The sequence below is a fragment of the Sceloporus undulatus genome, chromosome 2 (genome assembly GCF_019175285.1).
Source record: "Sceloporus undulatus isolate JIND9_A2432 ecotype Alabama chromosome 2, SceUnd_v1.1, whole genome shotgun sequence".
NCBI classification, from domain to species: domain Eukaryota; kingdom Metazoa; phylum Chordata; class Lepidosauria; order Squamata; family Phrynosomatidae; genus Sceloporus; species Sceloporus undulatus.
The window spans coordinates 249,451,289-249,478,867 of NC_056523.1; the positions used below are offsets into that span (position 1 = coordinate 249,451,289).

Below are 27,579 nucleotides of genomic sequence, written 5' to 3' on the forward strand. Positions count from 1 at the left end.
TAAAAAAGAAAAACCAAGACAGGATAGGATAGGATCATGCAACTCTCTGGTAAAGGGGTGGAGTGAATAAACCTATAACAGTGGAGCTCTGTTTAGCAAGACTGAACAAAGATTGCTTGAAATTTCAAGTGAAATAAATCAAATAGGATGATTTGTTGTTAACTGCCTTCATGCTGGCCCATGGCGACCCTATGGATGAGACATCTCCAGGCCTCCCGTCCTCTACTGCTCTATTCAGCTCCTGCAAACTCATATTCGTGGTCTCTTTAATAAAGAAGATTTTCACACGACATCGTTATATCATTCCTTTCTTGTCCCAAAGTGTAGTGGAATCGTCATAACAGATAGATGATTCCAAAAGATTTTCACACGAGGCTGTTAGTGTTCTTAAAGCGTTGATATATCAGAATTCAGCAATAAATGATTACAAAACGATTTCAAAACAGTTGAATTGCTGAATTCTGATATATCAGTGATTTAAGAACACTAACAGCCTCATGTGAAAATCTTTTGGAATCGTCTATCTGTTATGATGATTCCACTACACTTTGGGACGATAAAGGAACAATGTAACAATGGTGTGTGAAAATCTTCAAATTCAATCCATCTATCATGTGGCCTTCCTCTCTTTCTACTTCCCTCCACCTTTCCTAATATTATTGTCTTTTCCAACGATTCATGCTTTCTCATGATGTGTCCAAAGTATGACAGTCAAAGTCCTGCCATCTTGACTTCTAGGAATATTTCTGGCTTGATGTGCTCTAGGACCCATTTGTTTGTCCTTTTGGCTGTCCATGGAATCCTCAGCACTCTTCTCCAGCAGCACATCTCAAATGAATGGATTTTCCTTCTTGACTGTCCAGCTCTCACCTCCACACATGGCAATAAGGAATACAGTGGCTTGTATGATTCTGACTTTTGTGCTGAGTTGTATGTCTTTGCATTTTAGGAAATAGTATGATACACAGGCTTTTAATATCCATTCCAAATCTAGATATCTAATCCAGGTGTCATGAAACTTTTAAAAGCTGGCCACTATGTTCAATAAAGGCTGCATCTGTACTGCAAAAATAAACTAGTTTGACACTACTTTAACTATCATGGTTCAATGGTATAGAATTCTTGGAATTATAGTTTGTTGTGGCCCCAGAGCTTTCTCATAGAGAAGGCTAAATGCCTCACAAAACTAAAATTCATAAATTACATAGTACTGAGCCAAGCAACTGAAGTGATGTCAAACTAGATTGTTTCTGCAGTGCAGATCACGGCTAAGAGACTTAGAACCATCCAGTAGTTTGTATTGCTGAGTGTTCACTTGCCAGACATAATCTAGAAGGCTAGAAATCCAAATTGTACACGGAGCATCTCTACCACACTTGACAGAAATCACTTGAGTATGTCACAGTTTATCTAAACTCAGGGAATGTTCATTCATGGTTATCCAGCTGTGAGAAAAGTTTATCACAGCATTTTTAATGAGCACTATGAAACCAAAGCCAGTACTTGTTATTGTTTACTCCACTTACATTTAATAATTCCAAGTGGAATAAACTCCCTCAGAGTGTGGTGGAGTCTCCTTCTTTAGAGGTCTTCAAACAGAGGCTGGATGGCCATCTGTCAGGGATGCTATGATTTAGATTTCCTGCATGGCAGGAGGTTGGACTGGATGGCCCTTGTGGTATCTTCCAACTCTATGATTCTATGATTATGTAAATCTACAGGTTATCATGATATATAGTTTGTTTTGAGGGTATACTCTTCTCACACAAAAAATTACTCTGCGATTACCCTTTTTTCATTTTTGTCCATTCATTTATTTCTAATGTATATCCTGCCCTGTCAGTATGGCTTTGGGGGCTAGAAACAATCCAGTTTCATTGTCTGATGGTGAGGCATGGCCCAAGTGTGTGTGGAGGTGTGTTCCTTCAAGTCGCCCCTTGACTTATGGTGACCGCATGAATTTCATAGTTTTCTCAGGCAAGGAACGCTCAGAGGTTCTTTTGCCACTTTCTTCCTCTGAAATACAGTATACAACACTAAGAATTCATTGGTGGTTCCCCATTCAAGGACTAACCAGGGCTAAACCTGCTTATCTTCCAAGAGCAGACAATGTTTTATGTCTATAGGGTATAAAAACCATGAATTCCTTCTAGAAGAAACTGTGAAAGAGGGAAAATGTGGAGTATGCTTAGAGAGTAGTATGCCAGAACTGGAATTGTCATGTTCTACTTCCCAAAGTTTGGATGTAGAGAGGAAACAATCCATTTTGTGACCATAAAATACTGCAGTCTGCACTGGGCATGCCATATGAATGGCAATATTCATTCTCCTTTAATATTACAATGGTATTGCACTGCATGATAGGCCTGTCATCATACTCCCCTGAGGAGCTGGGAAAGTAGGTATTTCAATGCTGCTTAGTTCAGAGGAGGGCTCACAGAAGGAGAAATAGGTGGAGTAGTAAAGCTAGCAAATTCCCAGGGTCATGCTGCACCTACCGCTAACGTTTCCAAAATGGGCACAGACATGCTGAGAGAAGTAATGTCTGCTACTTGAAACACTCCAGCACCTACTTCAACTTTCCATGTGCATTTTGGCTGGAGGGAAATTCTGCCCAGTCATTAGTGGTAATATTTGGCATGCCATTCACATATATACAATGTTTGCTATAGCATCATGTGCATTTTATTAGCAAATACAAGGAATTGTCAGCATATCATCATATATTCCTAGTCTGTAGGGCAATAGCAAGATTTTTTTGTGAATATAATATTTGACCGCAAGGCACTGGTTCAATGCCTCAAACTCATTCCACCTATGAGTCAGATAAATTACCACCAATTTTCACTCAACACATGATTTTGAATATACTTTCTTTCTTTGTCTGTGGAAATGCAAGACCATAACTTGCCTGAAACCTCTAGCAGCTAGAAAATGAAACCTTCAGTTACAGAACCAAGAAAAGCTCACATATTTAAAGAAATACCAAAAAACAAAACAAGCTCTGTTCCAGAAATACTCAACAGGCTGAAATCTAACCTATAAAGGAAAAAGAATGAGCAAGTCCCAGCAGGTCAGCCAATCAAAATATAAACTATGGTTTCGAGATATGCCATACAATATAGACAGCATTAAATTTGTGAAATGCCTGTCACAGCCTCAAAAGTTCATGCAGTATTCATGACTTTCTGAGCTGTCACCAGATTGACACAGCTTATCGTTAAGATTTCTGATCTGCAAATACAAAGAGGACAGTTAAAACACTGAGGGACAAAAGAAACAAGTCCTTGCAGATAGCAGATACATCAACACTAATTGCCCATGTTCTCTGTGGCTCGCTAGCAAAACAGACTGCAGGGGCCGGGGCCTCACGTGAAAGCCCTTCTGTTTGTATGGCAGCTTTCGTGGAGCAGCTCAAGTGCCCTTAATTGTTTATGTTCTTAATGCAAGGCCTCTCCAACGCATTCATTTTTAATAGCAGCCTTGAGTGTGGGGCCTATCTAAGAGTACACGGCAATGCCAGTCATTAGTCCTTGCTATCAGCAATGATGGCCTTTTGATTTATTTGTAAATGACAGCCTTGCTGAGCCCCCAGACTTTAGTGCTGCCCTCTTTTTTCTTTTTTTCTTTTTGAAGCATCATTTAAATTAACATGAAGGAATTCAGATGCATTTTGCAAGATAAACTTGACACTGAAAAACGTCCATCATTTGTGGGAAGGTTGTGCGGGGGAGGGTGGTGTCTTCCTATTCACGTCAAGTGTTTTGACCTAAAACGAAGCCACCTGTAAGTTGCTGCTGTTGCTGCTGCCATTTTGTCAAAAGTTAATTACTGAAGTGAGTGCCCAAAAAATAATAATAATGTTTTTGGTTTCACCCAATGCCTGTTGATTTATGCCAACTATAGATCTATGCTGGATTTTTCTATTTCACTCCCCTCACACCCAAGCATTTCTGTGTGTGTGTGTGTGTGTGTGTGTGTGTGTGTGTGTGCGCACAAGCGCACACACTCACATATTGCCAACCGAGACAACATTCCATACCATTGATATAGCTCCAAAACACACTACAGAAATAATCCCGTTTGAGAATATTTTAACTGCCCTGGTTCAGTGTTGGGAATCCTGGGAACTGTAGTTTATTGTGGCCCCAAAGCTGTCTGACAGAGAAGGCTAGATGTCTCACAAAACTACAGTTCCCAGGATTCCACAGATTGAGCCAGGGCAGTTAAAGTGGTCTCAAACTGGATTATTTCTGCAGTATGTTTTGGACCGCAGTTCACAGTTCATAAAAGGTACCGCTACACTGTTCTTTGAACTGTATCAATTTCACAAGATTAGCATTTTTTCCCCATTAAAACAGTATAACATTAAGATGTTTCCATATCTGGACTAGATATTGATTTATGGTGACCCTGTGAATCTCATAGGGCTTTCTTAGGCAAGAAAGACTCAGGCATAGTTTTGCCAGTTCCTTCCTCTGAGATAAAAGGTGACACCACCTAGTATTCATTGGTGGTCTTCCATCCAAGTACTAATCAGGGTTGACTCTGCTTAGCCTCTAAGATCAGATAGGATATGGTTCTTTAGGTATTTAGGTTGCATACTACACCTACACAACATTAAGATTTGTCCAAGTACCAGTTGTGATGCCATTTTTAAGTATTTGCATTTGTCAGGAATTAAAAGTTTTCAGTTATGTGACCTGAAATTCTTGCTTGGACCTTAGTGTGTGTGTGTGTGTGTTCCTGTTTAAGTGGTCTTAAATTTTCTTATGAACACAGGAAACTGCTGTATAATGAGGCAGACCACTGCTCTGCCTGACCTAGTAATGTCAACACTGCGGGCAAAGCACTGCCATACTACTGAGCTATAGTCCTGTTCAGATGTAGAGCCTTATCACATGAGAAAAGAAATAAGAAATGGAGCTGGAGAATAGCAGCTTTCTCTGTGCCTTACCCCATGATGTGCATAGTTCCAGCATGGACAGTTGTAAAAACATGTCTTTTGTCTAGCTGGAAAAATCCATTTGATAAAAGAGATGCATCTATAACTATCTCCCGTGGCAAGATAACTGAAGCCCTAGACCATCATGGGGTAAGGTGCAGAGACAGCCGCTACTCTCACTCCATTGTTACTTTCTTTTCTAATATAAGATTCCTAGTGTTAAATAAGAAAAGAACATTTTGTACCAGATACTTTTTCTTTAAAAAAAATACATACAACACTCAGTGTTTGTTTCTTTCCTAGTAAGTCACAATGGTATGAAACTGAGATGAAGTGTTTATGTACTCCACAACAGACTTCTGCAATTGCAGGGGATCCATTCTCAGATACCCCAATGGATACCAAAATCCACAGATGCTCAAGTCCCATTGCCCTCAATGGTGGTGAGGTCACATGGGGACAATGGCACTTTGCCGCCCTTTCTGTCCAAAGCCCACCTTGCCGCTCTCACCATGGCAGGCAACAGGGGACTGCCTCCTCCTCCTCTGTAATGCCACCACATCTTCCATCCTCCTCCTCCCTCTTCTTCCTCCTCCTCCTCTCTCCCCACCACCACCTCACCTCTTTTCTTCTTCTCCTCCCCCTCTTTCTCCTTCTTCCCACCTTCTCCTCCTTCTCTTCCTTCCTCCCTCCTCATTCTTCTTCCGCTGCTGCCCCCCAACCTGGGCTTGATGTCCATAGATGCTGGAATCAATGGATGGCAAATCATCAGATACAGACAGCCTACTCTGTATATAGGTTTGCTAACTTCCTTGCCTGACAATGAAGTCCTGAAACGATGGTCCAAAATGCACTGCAGAAATGATCCAGTTTGAGACTACTTTAACTATCCTGACTCAATACTAGGGAATTCTGGGAACTGTAGTTTTGTAAACAGAAGCAAATGCTGCACAGGTGAAGAAGACACATCTGAACTGTCCTTTTCTAAAATAGTGTTTTCAAGAAAAAAATATTAGCACATGCATGAAAGATAAAGAGGAGAGTTTTGAGATTCTAGGACAATCATTTTGCCCTGGAGGAATCCTTCAAAGAATTTTCATATCTCAGGGATTCAGTGGGAGGCCTTTTACCTCCAGTTAATTTTCTATTCATGCCAGAAAAACTGTACTATGAAAGTGGGAAGGGGATAGGACAGGGAGAGAAGATAATATAAGCATTCCCCCCTGCTCCACCTCATCTTTTACCACCACCACCATCACTTCTCATGTGGAAGAAACTATCTTGAAGTTACATAATTTTAAACTTAAATCATCATAAACCTCTCACCACTCCAGCTAGTTTCCATCACACAGGAAGGCAATTATATGCATTTCTACATATTTCTTTTATTTTAAACCAGAGTGGGACCAGGTGTGGACTTCCAGATGCTATTGGACAGCAACTCACAGCATTCCTCACCATTGGTCAAGGCTGGATTTTCAATGGTGCAGTTGGAGTACCAATTGTTTCAGGCTCTTAGTGGTTAGAGAATATACTACTCTTAGCCTACCCATCCACACAGATTGTATTGTGATGTGGTCAAGGGAGAAAGGTTCCAAGAAAGATGAGAGTTGTAGATATCTCTTTCATCACCACCCCCAAGGATGGGTAGCATCAATTCACCTTGGCCCTGTGGGTGATGACTGGTGCACTGTGTCTGTGAGACTCTGGCTTTGGTCATGCCACCCTCATCCTCAGCCATAAAGGGAACTGGGAGGGTTCTTCTTGGCCAGGCAAGACTGCCAGATCTCATCTGCTATAGAACAAAGTGGGCACTTGAACAATGGCATTCACACCTGCCCAAAGAGTGGGAGCTTTTTAAAGAACTGCTTCCAGAGCCACCTTCTTGATCAACCTTGTCACTGGCTATATTTTGGGGGACGGTTAGAAGTTGCAATCCAGCCACAATTCCCATTTTAGAGAATGTCAAGAGTGCTCTGAAACATGATAAGTATCTATCATTTTTCACAGTACATTTATAATTTTTCTTTGGGGTTGTCCGCACTGACATAATAAAGTGCCTTCAAACTGACTTGTAGCTGAGGTGCTCGGACAATGCATGACGTGAAACTGAGTGGAAACTAAAATGAAGACATGCTCTGGGAAAAGAAACTGGAACAAAAAGAAGCTCCAATATTCCATCCCAATGCCAAAAATGTGCATTATCACATGTGCATATAAACAACACAGTGTAATTGCGATAAAGTAAGGCAGCATATAGAAGCAGTCTGGAGCATGCACCCTGAGACAGGTGAGACACTGCCACTGATGCTGTTGCTCACCATATGGGGTTTTTGTTTATGTGTGTATGTGCATGTGTGGCTAAGCTACACCACTGAGCTGTCACACACCCCATGATGTGAAAGTATGACAAATATGGCAGGTCACCAATAATGTAATAGATGTAGTTACAACATATACAAACCAGACAGTCCAAAGGGTGCTATCAGGTGAAGTGGAGGAAATGAGACATGTGTGGGGTGGGGGGTGCCCCATCATTGTGCTCTGCCAGTGTGCCACTTGTGCAACTGTGTGGCCAGATGCAGTGGCATCCAATGGAATGGCAGCTAGGCAGGAGGAGGGCGGGAACTGGCAATCAGAGGCAGAGAGTTTGTGTGATGGTGTGCAAGCATAATGGGGAGGAAGAAAAAATAACCAAGTGGCACATCTTCAGGCCGCGTGATGTGGGCTGCCCATAGGTATTCAGCCTGCTTTGGGAGCTGGCCGTGTGGACAGCAGGGCTTCCACCTGTTTTCAGAAAACTCAGGATCAAGCCAGTTTTTCCTGCCCATCTGTTCTGTCCCTATATTGCATAATTACAGATGACTAATTTGTCAGAAGGTTGGCTAAAGATGTGTTACACCTGATAGCCTCTGCATTTGAAGGAGACTTATTCCAGTGAGCCAATTCCTTTATGCTTTCTTTCTTCTGTTTGAAAAGAGTGCATTGTGAATTCCTCATTTACCTTGGATTGAACTTTGCTGCTTACAAATAGCTAAGAAATGTGTATTAAAGCTGACCCAGTCTGTTTGTGCAGGGCACATATTGCCAACATTTCCACACACTCCCCTTTCAGGAAGAGTTTTCAAAAGTGTTTGCAGGAGAACAGTTATCAGTGAAGTGGAAACATATTTCCACTGTAGAGACCAAAACAACATTAATTCCCTCAGTGGAAAGCACATCCCACTGATAATAATTCAGTACAAACAAATGTTATCTGTTCATATGTCTCGCCTTCACAGTTTAACACTTTTTACACTGAGTTCACTTGCTTTCATAAGGCACTGTCTGCCTCATAAGGTAGGAACCATCTCATTCTAGGGTGAGGTGCCCTCTTGCTTGGCTTAGGCCAACCTTAGTTTAAGGTAACAAACATCTTTTCTGCTAAAGACACTAACCATGTTTCTTTCCCATTCTTCACAAGTGGAAGCACATTGGAAAAACAGGGGCCAAACAAAGTGTGAAAGGGAAGGAGTTTGGGCTAAAGCTTGGCCATGCTTCTGGGAATATCAGTGTAAAAAAGGATTTTTTTTCTAACCTCTGGGTTTTTTTTGGGGGGGGGGGGGTTGTTTTGTTTTGTTTTTGGCAAACTCTGTTGTACCTCTCAAACTGGCTGTTTCCATAGCACATGGTGGACATCATGAACAATCAACAGAGTATTAATATGCACAAAAGATAGTACAGAATATATTTGGGCTACAAATGACAAGATTACTTCTGGTACCATCTTAAACAGAATTATTGATGCTATTTATATTATGCAGTCATGTTGGGGAAAGGTAACATCTTAGCATTACATGATTCCACCAGTCACATGAGGGCACAAGGCTTGAGCCTTTTCAGTGGTTACACATATTGTGTGGAATGCTCTTCCAACACAAATGGCTCAGAGCCCAGTTTGAGTTGCAGTATGAAAATGTGGCAGTTTTAAAAAGGCATTTGTTTAACAGCGTAAGTAGCAAGTGAGTATGTTTTAGTTCATATGTTCAATCTATTTTTATTAATATTCATTTATTTAATATTTTATAATCCACCCGTCATCAGTACTTGGACCAAAGTGGCTTATAAATAACTTATTCCTCCTTATTTGAAAATATTATATTATGAAAATTATTTTAAATATTGTTATCATTGGTCATTGTTTGAGTTTCCCCACAAGGGAAACAAGCAAGACATAAGCTTTCCATTTAAACAGAATTTAACAATTATTATATGCTAAAAAATTACAAAGCCCCTTTCTGGAGAGTTTGAACTACTTGTGGAGACTATCTTGATTTCCTAGGCAGGGAGCCAAAATGGCAAAATGGAATCTGTACAGATGCAGATCATTCCATAGCAAATTGGTCTATTCTATTATTTCTATTATTTCAACTGAAAGTCCCAATCTATGTATTACCACTTCAGAACACTAGGGAGGGTTTGAACAGAACCAGGCAGTACTATAGGTGTGTTCCTCTCCTACACAATATGCTACAAGCATGTGGGAGGAAACTTTACATATTACCAGGACCACAGAAGCAACACATTCCTCAGGCTTATGTCACTTGCACTTCCTGTACCCTCTGATCTTTTTAAGTTCAAAGCTACCCCAGAAGTTTACAATCTTTCCTCCCACTTCCTGGAACATCAAATCAGCAGATGCACCAGGTGCAGATATAACTTCCATAAACTCTGGACTAATTATTATTTTACCTATGTTTGACAGCTTTTAGATCTCTTCTCAATGATCAGATATATCTGTTGAATGTATGGGGTGCAAAGTTAACTCTCCCAGATCACAGCAAGTGGGACTTTTAATCCCCCCAAAAATATTTGCCACAATTTCATCTCTCTGATGATGAGCTACAGAAGATTTTCAAGCATCTTACTTTAAAAGGGCCATGTTGTTTACACAGGAAGTTCAGTCTTCTAAGCTCTTCATAATTAGCCACTTTAATAGATTATAAAAGGGTTGATAAGAACAAATCCATATGCTGAACGATGCTCTGGCTCCAAAAAGGGAAGAAAAAAATCCCCACTGTTGTGAGGGGAAGGGTGAATAGAGAAGACAGGGGATGTTTCAGAAACACCTAATAACTACAATTAGGACTCTGGGTTCTACAGGACTATAAAATGTTTGCTCACAATTAAAAATGAAAACCCAAAATACATGCCATTTTAAAAACATATAATGACTCCCTGGGGTACTGTAAAATCATCTGTATAAGGGAGAGAAGGGGAGATATGATCACCTAATTGAAACTGAATTGATATATTTAGCTTTGCCACAGAATCAGCAAGCAAGTAGGTTTAATACTCTGGACTTGTGCGGTAGAAGGCACAGCAAAATAGAGCTGAAAACTCCATCCGAATGAACAAAATGTTCTTCTTGTCATTTATACTGTGTAACAGTAATCCACCAGGGAATAAAGGTCAAGGCTGCACTTTTGGTCATTACCGAATCATTTGAGATGATCTGTGGTGAGGAAAATCGAAGGCTGCGACTATGCAGCAAATGGCTTGACCTCAGACCAATTTTTGTCTCCATCTGTCTAACAGACATGAAGATAAAAGCTCTTTATAGGGTGTTCTTGGTTTCTGTTTTTTTAAACTATGTTGCAAGCCAGGAATCAGTTCGATATAACATTAATAAGGAAAAGTAGGCTTTTTTGCCATTAAAAAAAATACACTTAGATTGTTATGTTTTATTCCCCCTTCCTTTGAAGTCTACTCTCCTAATTTTTTTAACTTGTTTAAACACAATAATTTAGATTTAACAATCCCACTATAAAAGAGGAACATGTTTCTACTTGCTGAAGTGGTGGGTGGACAGAAAAAGGAAGAGAAAGAGAGAAACTGTGGATTCATACATCTGCAGACTCCCACCAATGCTGCTTCTGGGTGGCAAGGAAGTCTTCTAGAGAGGTCTTATGGGAAAGCACCAAGGACTTACAGCCTTCCCAATGGAAGAAGACAGACCTCAGTCTTGCTCAGTGTGACTTTGTGATCTAAGCTGTTATGTTTTTAAAAGTCTCTTGGGCTCAGAAGAAATATCCTCAACCCTTATCTAAAACACTCAAGGTGCCCATAATCTGAGGGAAGGATGGTTTTAGAAGGGAATTGGACAAGAACACAGCAGTTAAGTTCATGGCTACTACTCAGGATGGTTACATATCAACTCCAACATCAGGGACAATATGCTTCTTTACATTCATTGTTTCAGAAAGTGAGACAAAGAGGATGCAGTTGCAATCATGCCTCTCTTCCCATAGGCAACTGTCTGGCCACTGGGTAAAAAGAATTTTGGATAGCAAGTTTGTTCTTATGTTCTTACAGTATATGCACACTGTCATGTAACCATCCCAATCATATCTGCAGCCAGTGTCTTTTTAAGACGCCATAAACAAAATGGCTAACTCTGTTTTGATATGAACCTGTCTGGATGTTAAGATCTTCAGGCAGCCATATTAAGAATGCCAACATCAAGACTTAGACACACATGATAACTGTAATCATTAAGACTATGAAACATGCACAAACTTCATCCCCTCTCCAGAACTCCCTCCCCCCACTTAAAACAAATGTGTGCACTGAAGTCTTTTTATTTAAATTTTGTATTAAAATAATTAATAAAAAAGAATATCAGCACTTGCAGAGGCCTGGTTGATAGACATGATGAAGTGTGCTTTCTGCTTTTTTGCTCCCCAATTGTGGAATGTACTGTTTGGGAATTCACCAGAACACACAAGTGAGCAACAACTAGGAGAGGAGAGATGGCACATGTGTACAATGGGTGATGTGGTCTGAAAAGGGCTGTAATCCCATTTACCTGAACATGGTTATAACTTTTGATGAATGGGAACCTTGGTACATTGGTGTCCTGCTCACAAGAACAGTATAACCACATTCAACCAAAAGCAGTTACAATTTACAGGCTTTTGTTTTCAATGCACAAAGGTCTTGCTGACATCTGCGTGCTGGGAGGCAATGGAGAAAGATCAAGCTTAACTGTCCACTCGCATCTGCATCCCCAGCATTAGCCGTACAGGTACACAGGCAAATCCTTGATGAGGACTACCATTTCAATCCATTCTTGCTAACACTACATTTAGGAGTTGTGATGAACTCCCATTCTCATTGTTTCCTGAAAACTCATCTCTTCAAACTGGCCTTTTAAATGTTTTGGTATTTGTTTAGGGTTTTTTTTAAAGTGCTAGTATTAATTTAATGTAATTTGTTTTTATTGTTCTTTGTTTAAGCAATGTTTGGTGAGCAGTTTTTATACAAAGGTGAGATTAAAATGCAACAAACGAACAAATAGATAAAATGAGACATTCAATAATTATATACCAAATCACAAAATATTCATCTGTACATAGCCATTATTAATTTTCTGTTTGCTGCCTCTCACCCCCCCCATGCCATCCCCAATACATATGCATTATTAATAACCTTTTATTTAAAACAAAATATGCTGGTGTCTTATTTTGGCAGTGACAGCAACACATGAAGAGACAATGTGTCATTTCAAAATGTTTAAGCCTCCACAGTATATCAATGTCAAACAACAGCATGTCAAACTAAGATTCAATTCAGGTAAGTGCCACTGCCAAATGTTCTTGTTCCCAGACGTGCTTTAAGATTATTTTTATTGCGTAAAATTTAATTTGTTCCAACTCACGTCTCCATGACAACATTGGCTAGCCCTGCAAATCATTTGGGTAATTGGATATCTTATCTCTCTATTGCTCTCAAATCGAATGATTCTGCTAGAATTGTAACAGCCAATCAAGTTTACAGGCCTCCTGAGTAATAGACTTAGAAAAGTGGCCACATTCATCTCCTATTTACAGCCATATTAACCATTACACAAAAAGCCATAGAAGGTGGCCTTCACCTATATTTCAAGTTATCGGTGCTGTCATCATTAATATTGTCATCAACAGAAAGGGGTGGGGAAACGTAATCTAAATAGATTAAACTCAGACTGATAAACAGGCACATACACCCATTTCAAATGAGCTTTGATCAGTGGCTGTCTAAATGTATTTGCAACAACAGCCCATCACTTCAAATCTCCCCAGCCTCTCATACCCAGTGTAATAACTGTGCCTTCACATATTATGAATGTGGTATTGCACATATTCTTCTCCCTAGCTAAGAATGCAACTACGCCTGTATCGTTACATTTTTACTAATGCCTCTGTGCAGCGTAGAGTGTGAATATGAGTAGATGCTGAACTCAAAGAGGGCTACCAACTGCATTATGCTCTTCTTGTCTGCCTCAATAAGTCATTCACAGTCTGATTCACAAGTCAGTGGAAACCAGAGTAATTTGATTGAAGCAGACTTAATTCTCTTAACTGGTTAGTGGATGAGACTGTTAATTGTTCACCTTTTCATTTCTTTTCAGTCTATGAGCTTTGTGCTTTCTGCTCTCTGTCAGGGCTACTTCACGCATGATCAGTTTCTGACAATGGCACCTCTTCCATGCAGGAAATTGTGAGTAAAGTCACATGTTGGGAGCCCAGACAGGCCTCTTTTGCCATGCCTCCAGGTCAACTGGGGATTCCCAACATGTATGTGCTCTTCTCTCTCTCTTTCTCTCTGGTGCACACATTTCTGTGCTTGTCACATGGGTGTGTGCAGGCCACATACAGTTCCTTATCCTTTCCCACTCTTTCTCCAAATAAGCTCCTATGTGCTTTGTGATATATTCAGTAGAATGTTAAAAACATTGGTGGGCTAGAAGATCTCCTATGCAAATCCCAACTAAAGTGGGATCTAACCCAGATCCCAGTCCTTCTCCTAATAATCATCCTATAATATTGCAGGCAATATTATCATGATCTCCCTTTAACTAGTTACACACAAAATGACCACATTTTTCTCCAGCTAACCCTCAGAAATATTTTCTTCTACTGTTACATTAATTCAACTAAATTATGTAATTTACAAAAAACAGTCACATAGAGTGATTTATCATTTAAATGAATATTCAATATCCACTTAAGAATATAGCAGTTAGGACAAAGTAAAGCAATAAGATGGCTTTGTTTCTCTTAGAGTATTAGAACCCAGGATCATCCAGTGAAGTAGGAGATTCCAGATGGATAAGAAATATTTCTTCACATAGTGCATTACTGAACTGTGGAATTTATTATCATATGAGGCAGTGATGACCACCAACTTGAACAGCTTTAAAGGGAGATTAGACAAAATCAGGGAACATAAGGCTATAAATCACTGCTAGTCATGCTTCTCAATACTAGTTCTTGGAAAATCTGAGTAGGGTCATGCTGTTGCCCTCCTAAACTGCTTCTGGACTTCTCACAGGCATGTACTTGACTATGACAAGAGTAGAATGCTGGAGTATATGAGCTTTTGGTCTGACCCAGCATGACTGCTCTTAAGTTCTTAACACCTCACTCTGTGAAAGCCAGTTGGCACATCTCTTTATGGTGAACATGTCAAAAACAGGATCTGTTACATTACTCTCTAGAGCCAAAATCTTGTGCTGAACTGTTTGGCAGTAAACCAATTGAAACTCAACAGAACCTACATCTGAGTAGGTACAATCAGCCTATATGTTAGAAAATGTAGAGATGGATAAGAGAAGCACTGTCAGTAGATGGCTGACTTTGTGAGCCTATTTGTACAACTATGTGGTGTTGCATAGCCTTTTGTTTATGACAATGTGGAACTGAACTTGTCACCACAAGCATAAAATGGTGACAGTGCTCACTGCAGTACATTCACACAACCAGCTTATTTGAGGCACTTTCAATCTGAGTGGAATAAACTAAAGAAGCCCTTGTAATAGCCTGGAGGGAGGGAGAGTATGCCTCACCACACATCTTTTCGGCTTAGCTGAATGCCATCTTGACCAGGCAGCAAACAAAGAACCCTTTTGCTTTGCTCGCCTTCTACAAAACTGAAAGCTACCTTTGTGTTTTCACTCACTAATCCATAGAAGCCTTTCACATGGCACAAAACAGAGGTTGCAGCATTTTGTTCTTTAAATCAATTTTCTTCTCAGCCATCCGCTAGATGTTCCAGCACAGAGAAAGAACAGTCCTTCCCTTCTAATTCAAAAATCCATACTGCCATTGCCCTTGCAAACTGCTAAACAAGCAGTATTGGCAATTCACTTGTGTTCAGTAATATATTTACTGCAAATCCCAATGGCTTGCCTGCTAATGCAGTTTTCTATTGTGTCTCTTCTTGTCAATACACTGACTGGTCACCTTACTCTATAAGCTGCTTTGACCGACTGTTTACTCAAGATATCAAAAGGCTGAAAACAGAACCAAAAAAAAAAAAAAACCCCATGACAACAACACATGGCTTGATTTTCTATCCAGTAATTTTTGAAAGCCTTACTACATGAAGCTGACTTTTAGCCAAAGGTTTCTGTCACAATCCAGAAGAGACACAACACACAGGAGATAAGCCATGCCCTAACTTTAATCATTTCCAATTAGTTTAATTGTTTAAAGTGCCTTGATTAACCAAGGTAAGACTTCAGATAAGTACTTCTCACACACTCAGGAGAAGAAATCAGGGCACAGGCAACTATGACTGTTTCCATTTTAGATAACATGTTGTCCCTTTTAACTTGGAGCCAACCCAAACCTCATACAGGGGCATGTGATACAGTCCTGTCCTATGAATTACCATCACAAGGCAGATGCAGCAGATTGATGATGGGAGCACATTCCTCTTTCAAGTTTTTCCATGTCTCAGGAAGCTTACGCAGGGTGCTGTAATACCAGCCCTTGGGCTAGAAGACATACTAGACTGCAAATTTCCTCTCCTGTTGGTTGAGATCCTATTTAAGACTGTGGAGTATAAAGCTCTGGCAGCAAAGTTATGCAGGAGATCCAGGAGGGAGAGCAGTGGTGCAAAAGAATTCTCCCAGTGCCTTCCCAGACACTTGGTTGTATTCACTGGGGAAAGCGGTTAAGTGTGCCTGGTGTCATCTGACTACCATTTTGCAGACTAAGAGGAAATATTACAAAAATTAGTAGCTCCTTGCACAATATTCTCTAAAGCATTTTAGTGACATAGAGAGCACATTTATACTGGAAGCATTTTTAACCCTGTCAGTTGGGTCTAATATCTAGGTTTGTTGATAAAACCTGCAAACTTATATAATCTTCAGTAATCCTCTGTTAAAAATTCTCCCATTAATGACTTCATAACAAACAATCAATGTGTTCAGAAGAAATCCAGAAACCCATTCATATCCATAATCAAATTGCAAACAATCTAAAGGGGTTACCCTTTAAATCTGTTTAAACAATAATCTGCCTTTCAACCAGTTTTTGCCTGTACCACTTCCGACAACATCTATACACTCACAACAAAGACAACCATATAACCACAGATTCTCTTTGTGTAGAAATCAAGATAGCTAGAATCCTGGTTTCTTTACATCTAGTTTACTGTAATGGCAAATTTAAACATTATGAACTCCCCTTGCAGTCTCTATTAATGCCTCCCAGATTCACTGAGGAGTAGACTAATACTTCCAGTCCTTTCAAAAGAGCTCTGGAGAACCACGGAAGTCTCTTCATTCCCACTGTATTTAACCCACTATGGTAGTCATCTACTCCTGATGATGCTGTGAGCATGTGTTGGGGGGCACAGAGGTCTTGAATACATGAGTGATTCCTTAAAAGAGAAGATTAGCACTGTTAGCAGTATGCACTGCTTTTGAAGCTGTAATTATTTGGAAGCGAGAAGGCAGGAAACCAAATAGAAAAACGTAGAAGGGCAGAGTGACAAGCTTGCCTGAAGGCAGGTCAGAAAGATCATAGCAATCTACCCGAAGCAGACAAAGGCCCACCTGTCACTTTTAGGATGGCAGGAACTCAAACACTTTAGTAGTTTATATAGTCTGTCACTGGGTTTAGCCATGATCAATCTTTCTTTGGCCGGCTGCCACTGAACAAAGGCTAATCTTACACCTAAACAATTTAGGGTTTTAACACACAAGAAGGTTTACCTTCTGGTTTATTCTGCAGGCCAACAGACATGACTGGTGAGAGTGACAGACAGAAGGCTTTCCATGCAGCTACAATTATCCAAGAAATTGTGTCTTGGCACCACATTCACCACATTAATGCCTGCTAATTCTACTGCCATAATGAGTAAGTCCATTAAAAATGAAATATTGACATAAATCTCATAACCTTTATAGCAGTTTCCTAGAAAAATTTACATCAGGTTCAGATCAAGGATTAATTTTGTTTCCAGAATGCAATCTAGAAAGGAACGGAGCTGTTAAATACCAAGCCTGCCCTCACCCACACAAAATTGTGCAGGTAATGGAAGCACAACAAGCAAGGAAGTTTTTCTCTGTCTGAAAAATATAGCTAAAATGTGGAATCCTAAAAGGAGGCAAGCCCTCTGCATTTTTATTTGTACTTGTGTTGGATGGAAAAATAAGGTTACTAATAGTTAAGAAGTAATCTTCATTACTTCTGCTTTTTTCCCCCTGAAAATTAAAACTGAAATCCCATGAGCAAACGTCCACTGACAGTAATATATTTACTGCAAATCCCACTGACAGATGGGCTGAAGACAACTGTTGCCAACTCTTCATAGAGTCCTAAAGGTCTACTACAGAAGGGTGGGAAGTACTCGAGAACTATCCAGGACATTGTAGAAGGGACATCACATTTTTTAAAAACAAATGGCCTTCCTCTCTGCTTTCTCTTTCTAATTCCCCTGCTCTTTTGTTGTTGTTGTTGTTGTTGTAATTGGTGCTCTTTGTATTTTACAAACATATATAAAACTTCAATTAAAAATCCTTTTAAAAACTGGAAATCTTCATGTAGGATCCTCCAGTGGATTAAAGTTACTTTCACAAACTCAAGAAATAAACTAAGCTATATATATTGTGGCAGGCAGAAGTCTGTTTATATCCGTATAACTGTGGAAGGCTAGAGGGCTGGATTAACCCTCCAGGACTCAATGGAGGGCCACACACACACACACCCTGGCTGCACCTGCTTCCATTAAAAATACCCCCCCAAGGGCATTTGTTTAACTGGAGGGGGGGTCAGAAGACCTCCAAACATGTTGGAAATGCCCTTTCTACCCTAGAGGATATTTTGGTGCATTTTGGAGCAAAAAATATTCTTGACACACTATTATTCTCTCCCAAGGGGAATGACCTTAGGGACTCTCTACATGCTATACACTTTACCCATCTCTGGTTTATATGGTACTAGTCCTACATTATGGCTGATATATGAGTATTCTGGTCCAAGAAATTCCTTTCTACATGTCACAACAATTATAAGTAGTATAGGTTGAGTCTGCCTTAATCGAAATGCTTGGGACAAGAAGTATTTTGGATTTTCTCAGATTTTGGAATATTTGTACATTTATAATTAGCTATCCTGAAGATGGGACACAACTCTAAACATGAAATTCATTTATGTCCCCCACATACCTTATACACATAGTCTGAAAGTACTTTTGCCCACAATATTTTTAATAATTTTGTGCATGAAACAAATTTTGTGTACACTGAACTATCAGAAAGCAAAGGGGTCACTAGCTCAGCCATCCATGTGGAGGATTTTGGGATTCTGGATAAGGGAACTCAACCTGTCGAGTGCAGTATTTGGTAAGAAAAAAATGTAAGTAGCAGTATGGGGCAGGAACACCACAAGCTTGAAAAGGCCAAATTTTTAAAAAGACAGTGCCAAATCTGAAAATAATTGTTTTCTTTTTTGCTGTAAGGCAAGACATACAGAGTAAGATTGGAAGAATTCTTGTACATATACGTTAATTACAGGAGGACAGGATTAACCAAACAATCAGTCATCATTCTTGGCCAACCCCACCCCTTAAACTAAGTACTTTTTCAAGTCTACTTAAAGTACTTTTAAGAGACCTTCCCTACAGGTCTGTACATCAGAAGTTAACTACAAACCATGTATTTATCAAAACTTCATCACTACCTCTTAGTGGAAGAGTACAGAATTATATTTAAGGAATCTCAAAATGCAACTCCTCTATCTTCTGAGAGGGAAGGCATGTAACAGGGGAACAGAATACAATACAAGACTGTTCCCCCCTCCCGATAATTTTTTTACATTGTCTTGAATTCACAAAGCCAAGATTAAACCTTAGAAACACAGTGCTAATATGGAAGAGCAACTACAGAAGTAAGCAATAAAAAATTCTTCTCCTTGAGTCATCAGCCTAGATAATTGCCTAACCATTTTAGCAAAGCAATTGCAGTGTTTACTTTATCAAAGTTTTAAGAATCAGGGCTAGGGGAAGAGATCTCAGAAAGCATTGCTACAGAGACATATAGACACAGGGCTCAGTGAAACTTTCCCCATCACAGCATCTTTCTAGCTTTTCTTTTTTTTTAAAGATGTTGTCAGATATGACAACTTTTGTGTCCCCTGATGATGCCTTGCTAAGCATTTGGTTATAAGCCATAAAGCAGGAATAATTCCAGCCTGTCAGGAGTCTAGCTAATGCCCAGTTTCCCCCTGGAGAGAATTCCTGTCAAACGTAATGAGAGCTCTGAAGGCCCTCTCTCTACAACATAATGAGCACTTAGGCCAGGCTGGTGATCAGCCAGCAAAAAGCATCAATTTGAGCCTGGCTACTCCCTAGGGGCTACACATCACCAGTTTTAATAAGAATTATGATTACTCTCTACCAAATGCCTAGGAACATACTGTCCACGTTTAAAGCCAGGAAGGTTTATCCCAGCCACCCAACCACCCTCCTCCACAATTTTCTTAAAGTCTAAGATTATCAAGACATCCCTCCCTTCAGAACATACTGCTCAGGTAAGAACGGATTTATTTAATTCTGTGCAATTGAAAACAACAGTATGACTCTAGTTTGTAGATTAAAGTCAAGGTTTATCTACTGCTGTATACAATATAATGAACTCCTACTGAGTATAAACATTATCTTTGCCAGCTTTCTCTACCAGAAATGTAGGCAGTTCATACTGTGTTTTTATAGGCAAGGTCAAACTGTCTACAAAATACTAAAATAGAGGGAAACAAAATTGGTTAAGTAAATACACATATTAAGGATAAAATCTGAGACGTCAAATTGAAGACTAAATTTTGTTGAAAAGTAACTCAGTGTTGAATCTTCTGCTCCAAATTACCATATACCTCAGTTATACTAGAAGATAAGTCAAGCTCTTAAACAAAACTAAGACCAACTCAGGTAAAATAGATGTCACAAGCCACTAAACTTAAACTTCCATTTAATAACAAGTCTGAGTAAATAAGGACTTGAATATTTTGTTCCTCCATGTATTTTATACATACATGCCTAATATTTTCAAAGTAAGGCTGCATGTAGACTGAATACTATAAGTGAAAACAGAATTAACATTTGTTCCCTAAATTCAGCAATATATCCAGAGACTATAAGATACTGTATTTATGTAAGTTAATATAATTCAGTATGCCTACCAAATGCACTGTCTATACCACTGACACTGTGTTGCGATAACTTTGCATTACCAAAGACAATATTCTTAAATCTGATAGACTTTGTAGACCCACCCCTCAAAAATCAAAGAGTTCAGAGGTACAAAAGCAGAATTCAGCACTGAAACACACTTGCTTAATGGAAGCCTTTGAATATACTGAAGATGTGAAGCCTGAACTAATCAATTTCTTCGCTGTGCCCCAGCCGGTCAGCCATGCTCTTTAATTTAATGAAACAAGAGTTTTAGATGAAATAGCACATATACATCAAGAAAGAATTGTATTGTTGCACTTTGAAATGTGTCCAACTGTGCAACTTCATCTAATGATAATTTTTTAAAGAGGCCATCGATTTCTGAAAGACTTATTGTACCAGCATCTTGATGAAAAAGTGGATGTCAGCATATCTACAGAATACTTACACCCTGCCATTAATGCTTTCTTTGGCAGACAATAACTACTCAATTGAAGGTCCTTTGGGCTGGGCAATCATTTAGCTTTTCTTCTCTTACGAGGTCCTTAGTGCCTTGTTCCAGTTCAATACTCTTTTTATTCACCATTATAGTGGCCATAAGTGTGAATTTTATGGGAACTTGCAAACTCAGTCATAACGAGAGTTTTCCAAGTCACTAATCTTTTCATGCTTTTAAATTGCTAGGATTTGAGCAACCATCACCATATGCTGCATGGACATAAAAGGCTGGGGAAGCAGATCCAAGGTTGCGCCGAAATGGAATTTCCTTCTAGAAATCCATTTCCTTGAAAGCATTTAACTTTAAGCGTCTTTGAAGCACTGGATAGTACCAGAGCAATGAAAATTGTTTCCTACAGTCCTCATCCCACCAGCCAGCACTTTAAAAAGCTGTGTATTTTATCCGCATAATTCCCCATCTATTAGATTTCATCTATTATGCAGCCAGTTTTAATTATAAACACAGAATCTCTTATTTCAAAGAACATTAAACATTTGTTACCAAATGAGTTGTGTAGCAATTTCTTACCTGTTTGTGCATTTCAATATTTAATCCATATGACATTTCATAGTACTGTAAAGAAGGAGAACAGTCTGTTAAAAATATAATCCAGAAACTGTCATAAACAAAATGGAGCAATGGTGTTTTGTTACTCCAAGAGCAATCAGGGAAACGGATTTCAGCTAAGCATTAAGAACAATGTCCAAAGAGCTTGTTAGGCAGGGGAACAATCTGCTTTGGGAGGCACTTGGCTCTTTTGCTGGAGGTATCTATGTGGAGGCTAGATAGTTATCTGTTATGAATACTGTGACTGGATTCTGCTCCAAGCAGGGGGCTGGAATAGATACCCTCCAAAGCCCTTCCAATTTGGCAATTTTATACCATGAATAAAAGAAATAAGCAGATGAGGCCATATTTACCATCACGTAGTGCCTTTGCATTTCTGTCTTTTCACTTGCCAGTTTTTCACATTCCAGTTTAAGGCTAGGAGGAGGAAAAACAGCAATGTTTAGCTATGTCAGTTCTATTTGCATTCTGAAAAGAAACTAGTTTGAGAAACTGTCATAGTATATACAGTGTAAATATAGAAAAGCTTTAGCCTACTGCTTTAATATAGAAGACCTAGTCTGAATACACAGAGTACATAATATCTATGCAGATCAAATTACAGAGAGAGAGAGTATGGAGAAACCATGAACAATCTAGCTGTATGTGTACTTTGCAGCAGGTACTTGTCCTTCCCAAAAATAGCTTCTTCTTCTTCTTTTAAATAAAATACTTTTATAATGAGTATGGCAGTGCAATTTCAGTGATGCCACGGAGCAACTGCTACATCACATATATGCTTAATCGCATGTATAACTAATTGCTTTATATCCCTACATTAGCTATGTATTCCTTTCAACTGAAGGCAAATGAAACCTATCTTAGAGAAGTCCGTGAACTTCGGCCAAAGTCTCAGTGAACTCAATTGGGGGGGGGGGGTGTATTTTGTATTTTTGATATCTTGTTTTGTAATCTGCTTTGATTCCACAAGGAAAAGGGGGAAAATAAATAAATCATATTATTATTATTATTATTATTATTATCATCATTATTATTATTAATGAGACTTATTTCTGAGTAAACCATCTGATGCTGCCCAATGTACAACTTACTTATTAATACACCTCAATAAACACAGAGGATGTTTTACTCTGCAGTGGCTGTTCGTTCCCAAACACTTTCCACAGAATTAACATCAATGGAAATTTACTTCTAAAACTCCCACAAATGAAATTACAGCTAAAGTGCACTTGCTCCAAATAGACACCTGAAGGCCGAAGGCCATTAAAACAAATCCTTTAGAAAATTCAAGTACCCAGATTTTGCTGCTATGATTAAAGGGTATTTGCAGTGGTATACTGCAATACCTGATCTGCTCACACCATGTTAAAACTGCTGTTTGATCACTACTTATCTGAATGGGCTTGATCTTTGAGTTAAGACTGTGTACATAGAGTGCTCAAACTGTGCAACACTTGATTTCAATTTTGTGTGTGTTGTTACAAACGAAGATAATACATGGTGAACCATAAAACATTCCTAGAACTGACTGTAAAAACATGTTTGCTTTGAAGTACTTTCTATTGGACATGTTAACAAGTAGGCTTAGTGGCGAAACCTAAAGGCCATTTTTATAGTGTATGCAGACACCACATCTGTCCGCTCTGCTATAATTTGATGCACACTGACTTGAGAGTAAATCTCACTGAACTAAGCTGATGTCTATTATGAAAGGATGTGCTCAGAATCAGATTGTTAGCACCCAAAATACGTTTTCAAGTATCATTTTGAAAACAGCCAGGAAAATGACTCCTTTATTAGGACTGGGGGTATCCCGATAATACCTCTTGCTTTTAGAACAACATTTTAAATCGATTTTTTCAAGTATTTAGCGGCAGAAACGAGGACAGGAACACTGACTGATCAAATGTCAACTCCAGACGGCTATCAAAGGCTTGCAAAGCAAATATTGACAGTTCCCGTGAAGCTCTGAAAACATACGAGGGAGGAGTGCAAAAAAACCCCTACAAATAAAAACAATGGTTCCAGTTTTTCCCTCCCTTCTCCTGCGGTGAGTGACAGGCCTTAAACTGACTCCACACGCCACCACCTGGGCGCAAAGGCTAAGTACATTTGGAAGAAGCCCAACACACCCGTTTGAACAAGCGCGTGCGGTGTGTGGCAGAAGGGCCTTGAATCCCCATCGGGAGCAAAGGAAAACAAGGAGGGTGTCGGTGAACTGTCCAGGCCGCACCTACCTGTGATACTGAGCTTGGAGAAACTGGAACTCTTCCTTGATTCGGTCGAGAGACTCCGGGATGGTGAACTTAAAGGACTGTCCTGCAGCCTGGTGCGGCGTCTGAAGGAGAGGGTGCCATGTTGGGGGGGGGGGGGGGTAAGGGAGAGGGAGAGAAAAGAGTCAACTTGTAAGGAAACTGTTTAGAGAAGGAGATGAAGGCGTCCCTTTAATCCCATGACCCTGGTAACCTTTGGCCAACCCTCCAGAACGCAAGCCGAGCAGGAAGGACAGAAAGCAGCCACTCAGCATGACCGAAGGGCACCAAAGGAGCCAAGGCGGCATTAAATATCCCCTTGGAGATTTGAGCACTGCTCGCCACCACATGCTCAGCCTCCCTTTCTTTAAACACACACAAGAGTCAGCCAAGAGGCCTGCTCCCAAACACCTTGATGCCACTTTCTGGTGTCTTCCTTTCGTCCACGACCAGTTTTGCTCTAAAGGCAACGTAGTCCTGGCCGATCTTGGAAGCTAAGCAGGGACAGTGCTAGACAGTACTTAGATGGAAGACCACCAACTAACACCAGGCACTGTAGGCTATATTTCAGAAGAAGGAACTGGAAAAACCAACTCTCGGTCTTCCCTACTTAAAAAACCTCTATGAAATTCATGGGGTCAGTCATGAAGGCGCCTTGAAGGTACATACTGGAAAGGCCCTGGATCCTGTTTGGTCTTGGAAGCTAAGCAGGGACCGTTCTGGTTAGCACTTAGATGAGGGACCACCAACTCATACCAGGTCTGGCAGCCTATATTTTGGAGGGGAGAAAGTGGTGAGGCCACCTCTGAGAATCTCCCTTGCCTAAGAAAACCCTATGAAGTGACTTGAAGGCACAAACTCACTAAACAGGCACCGGATCCTGTTTGATAGAGGAAGCTAAACAGGGTCAACCCTGGTTAGCATTTGGAGGGAAGACCGCCAACGACACTGTGGGCTACATTTCAGAAGAAAGAACTGGCAACCCCCCCCCAGAGTCTCCCTCGCCTGAGCAAACCCTATGAAACCCATGGGGCAGCCTTGCCGATGGAATCCATAGGGCTGGCCATGAGGCAAGTTTGGGGGGGAACCAAACCCTGCCTGGTTTTGGAAGCTAAGCAGGGCCATCCCTGGCTAGTCCTTGGATGGGAGACCCTGCTCTGTGGGACGTGGTCAATAAACTATGGGGGAATCCATAGGGAAGGAGAGGCGACAGGGAAAGCACAAGGGAGGGCTATGGGTTTCCCCTGGGGAAATAACCCGGTTTGGCACCGCTTTAAATCCGCTCTGGTCCCCACAACAAACTCCAACTCCCAGAATTCCATAGCAAGGAGTCAGACAAAGACTTAAAGCGGTGCCAAACCGCGTTATTTCCCCAGTGTGGACGCAGCTGAGGGGGGAAAAGGGTGGTCACTCACGGGATGCCGGCTCTGAGGGAACATGGCTCCTGGCTGCTCTCTTCTTCTTCTTCCTCCTCCTCCTCCTCCTCCTCGGCAAAGGCCCCAACTTTTCTTGCCTCCGGTGCTCAGGCTCTGCTGCTGGGCTGAGGGCGGCTCATCTTCGCCGCTCGCCTCTTTGTTGTTCTCCTCGGTTGGAGGCGACGGCCACAGGCTCCTTCTCTCCCGGTTCTTTCTTCCTTTCCCTTCCGCTCTCTGGGAAAAGGACCCAGGAGGAGGCAGCAGGGGAAAGGAAGGGGGGCCGGAGAGGGAGAGGGAGAAGGGGGCAGAGTTTGCCCGGAGGAGCAGCAGCAATCAAAGAGAGAAACAATCCAGCCTCCTTCGTCCGGAGAGTTTTATGGCCAGAGGCGGGAAGTTAAAAGGGGGAAGGAGACAATAAATACAATCTTCTCCTCCGGAGAGTTGCAAAGGAATGGAAACCAATCGATCAAAAGGGATCAAAACCAATCGGACCCAAAATCAGAGACTCCTCTCCACCGGCTTCGCCTATTTGGGGCCCGAAAGGAAAGCGGGGCGGAAGGGGATCGTCACCCCCATCATCCCCAACATCATCATCCTCCTCATCCCCGTCCGGTCGTCCCTTTCCTTCCCTTCCTTCCTTCCTTCCTTCCTCTCTTCTTCCTCTCCTTCCTTCCCTTTCTTTCTCCTCCTGCTCCGAGGAACAACAAAACAAAAATATCCAGGCGATCGATGGCCCCAAACTCCCGAAACAGATCTCGCCCAAAGGAAAATGAAAGCTCTTTCCTCTCTTTCTTCTTTTCTTTACGCTCTTCTTTTCTTTCTTTCTTTCTTTCCCGGAGAAAACTCCTCGGGACCCTCGGAAGAGGCAGCGGCGGATCTCAATAAACGGGACACAATGTATCCGCCCGCGCTGGTTACATTAACACGCGGTTTCACACTCCTCCAGCTAACCAGCTCCGCGGCCCCGCCCCTCCGCCCCGAGAGGACCAATCGGGTGCTCGGGGGACCAACGTGGGGCCGTGACGTTGCGCCAATGGGGAGCGCGCCTTGACAGGCATCGCCTCGCTCCGCCCCCTCCCCCTTTTTTGCATCACCTTCTTACTACTCTTCCTCCGCCTCTTCTTTTTTATGCTAGGAAGCCTTTCTAGGCGAGCGGCTGGACCCCTCCGAGCGAGGAGCCAATAGGAGGCGGTGGAACGCTCAGACCGGGGAAGGTCGGGGAGAAGGAGAGTGGCGAGGCGGAGGTGTCAATCAAAGTAACGTGGGGCACTTAGAGAGAGGGAGGGAGGGAGGCTCTGCCCTATCCAGTCTCTGCGCATGCGCAGTCCCCCTTTCACTTTGACTACGATTATTATTATTATTATTATTATTATTATTTTGACTCCTCTTTTACTCCTTCTTTTGCCCGACTTTTTCCCAGAAATCTGTGGAAATGACAGAAGGAGATAAATAAGGGCATCTTTCCTGTCTGCAAGACAGGCAGGAGCTGGACCTATTTAAGCAAATGGAGGGAGGACTCAAGAGTTGATGTGGAGGCTGCTTTAGGATATTGCCATATAAATATACACTATATATATATATATATATACACATATATACACACACACACACACACACATATACATACACACATACATACACACACTCACACATACACGTATATATATATATATATATGTTTTATTGTCTGCTCTCTCTCTCTCTCTCTCTCTCTATATATATATATATATATATAGACATAGCCAGAAAAACCCACAAGAAACTATGGACTCCAGCCATGGAAGCCTTCGACTTCCCATTTTTTTAAAAAAAACACTTGTTGTTGTTGTGTGCCTTATGGCAAAGCTGTTGTGGTGTTTTCTTGGCAAGATTTCTTCAGCAGGGGCTTGTGCTATTGCCTTCCCCTGAGGCTGAGAGTGTGTCACCCAGTGTCTTTCCATGGCCAAGCTGGGAATCGAATCCTGGCCTCCAGAGTCGTAGTCCAGCGCTCAAACCACTAGGCCACGCTGACTCTCTGCATTATAGAAAGGTGTTGTTATTATCACTCAGGGGCCCATGACCATGAAGTGGTTGCCTCAGAGAATGGTGTGTCCCTCACCAGTCCTGTCAAAGCTTCCTCTTCTCAAAGGCTTTGGGAAATGTAGCCTCTTCTCACAAGACTTTCCCCTCTTAAATCGTCAGGAAGGCCCCCAAAGGTGAACTCAAGAAGAGGAAGAATGAGGCACTTTGGAATCGTTTTGGTTTGCATTGTTTTGGGCCCCTTGGCTCTGCAGTATACAGTCAGTCCTCCACATCTGCATCTTTGCCTTTTGCAGGTTTGGTTCTTCACAGGTTGGTTAAGATGTTTTCCCTCAGAATTCCTAGGCCTTCGGGGGCAACTCTATGGTCAACATCCACCAGAACATCCACTACAGACTC

At 41.1% G+C, this 27,579-nt stretch overlaps 1 protein-coding gene across 3 annotated transcripts in view; it reads right to left on the reverse strand.

The window, feature by feature from the left end:
• Positions 1-26,250, reverse strand: part of LOC121922684 (transducin-like enhancer protein 1) — an 89,256-nt gene extending 63,006 nt beyond the window's left edge. The window contains exons 1-4 of one of the 3 annotated variants that reach the window (XM_042452394.1): positions 25,162-26,250; positions 23,732-23,820; positions 21,848-21,911; positions 21,456-21,500 (exon numbers count right to left, since the gene is read on the reverse strand). In XM_042452394.1, coding sequence (XP_042308328.1) covers positions 21,456-21,500; positions 21,848-21,911; positions 23,732-23,820; positions 25,162-25,185 — 222 coding nt within the window. In that variant the 5' untranslated portion in view covers positions 25,186-26,250. Of the gene's footprint in view, positions 1-21,455; positions 21,501-21,847; positions 21,912-23,731; positions 23,833-25,161 lie in introns of all 3 variants that reach the window. The other 2 variants (XM_042452395.1, XM_042452393.1) reach the window with 2 other exon arrangements.
• Between the last annotated feature and the right edge of the window lie 1,329 nt (positions 26,251-27,579).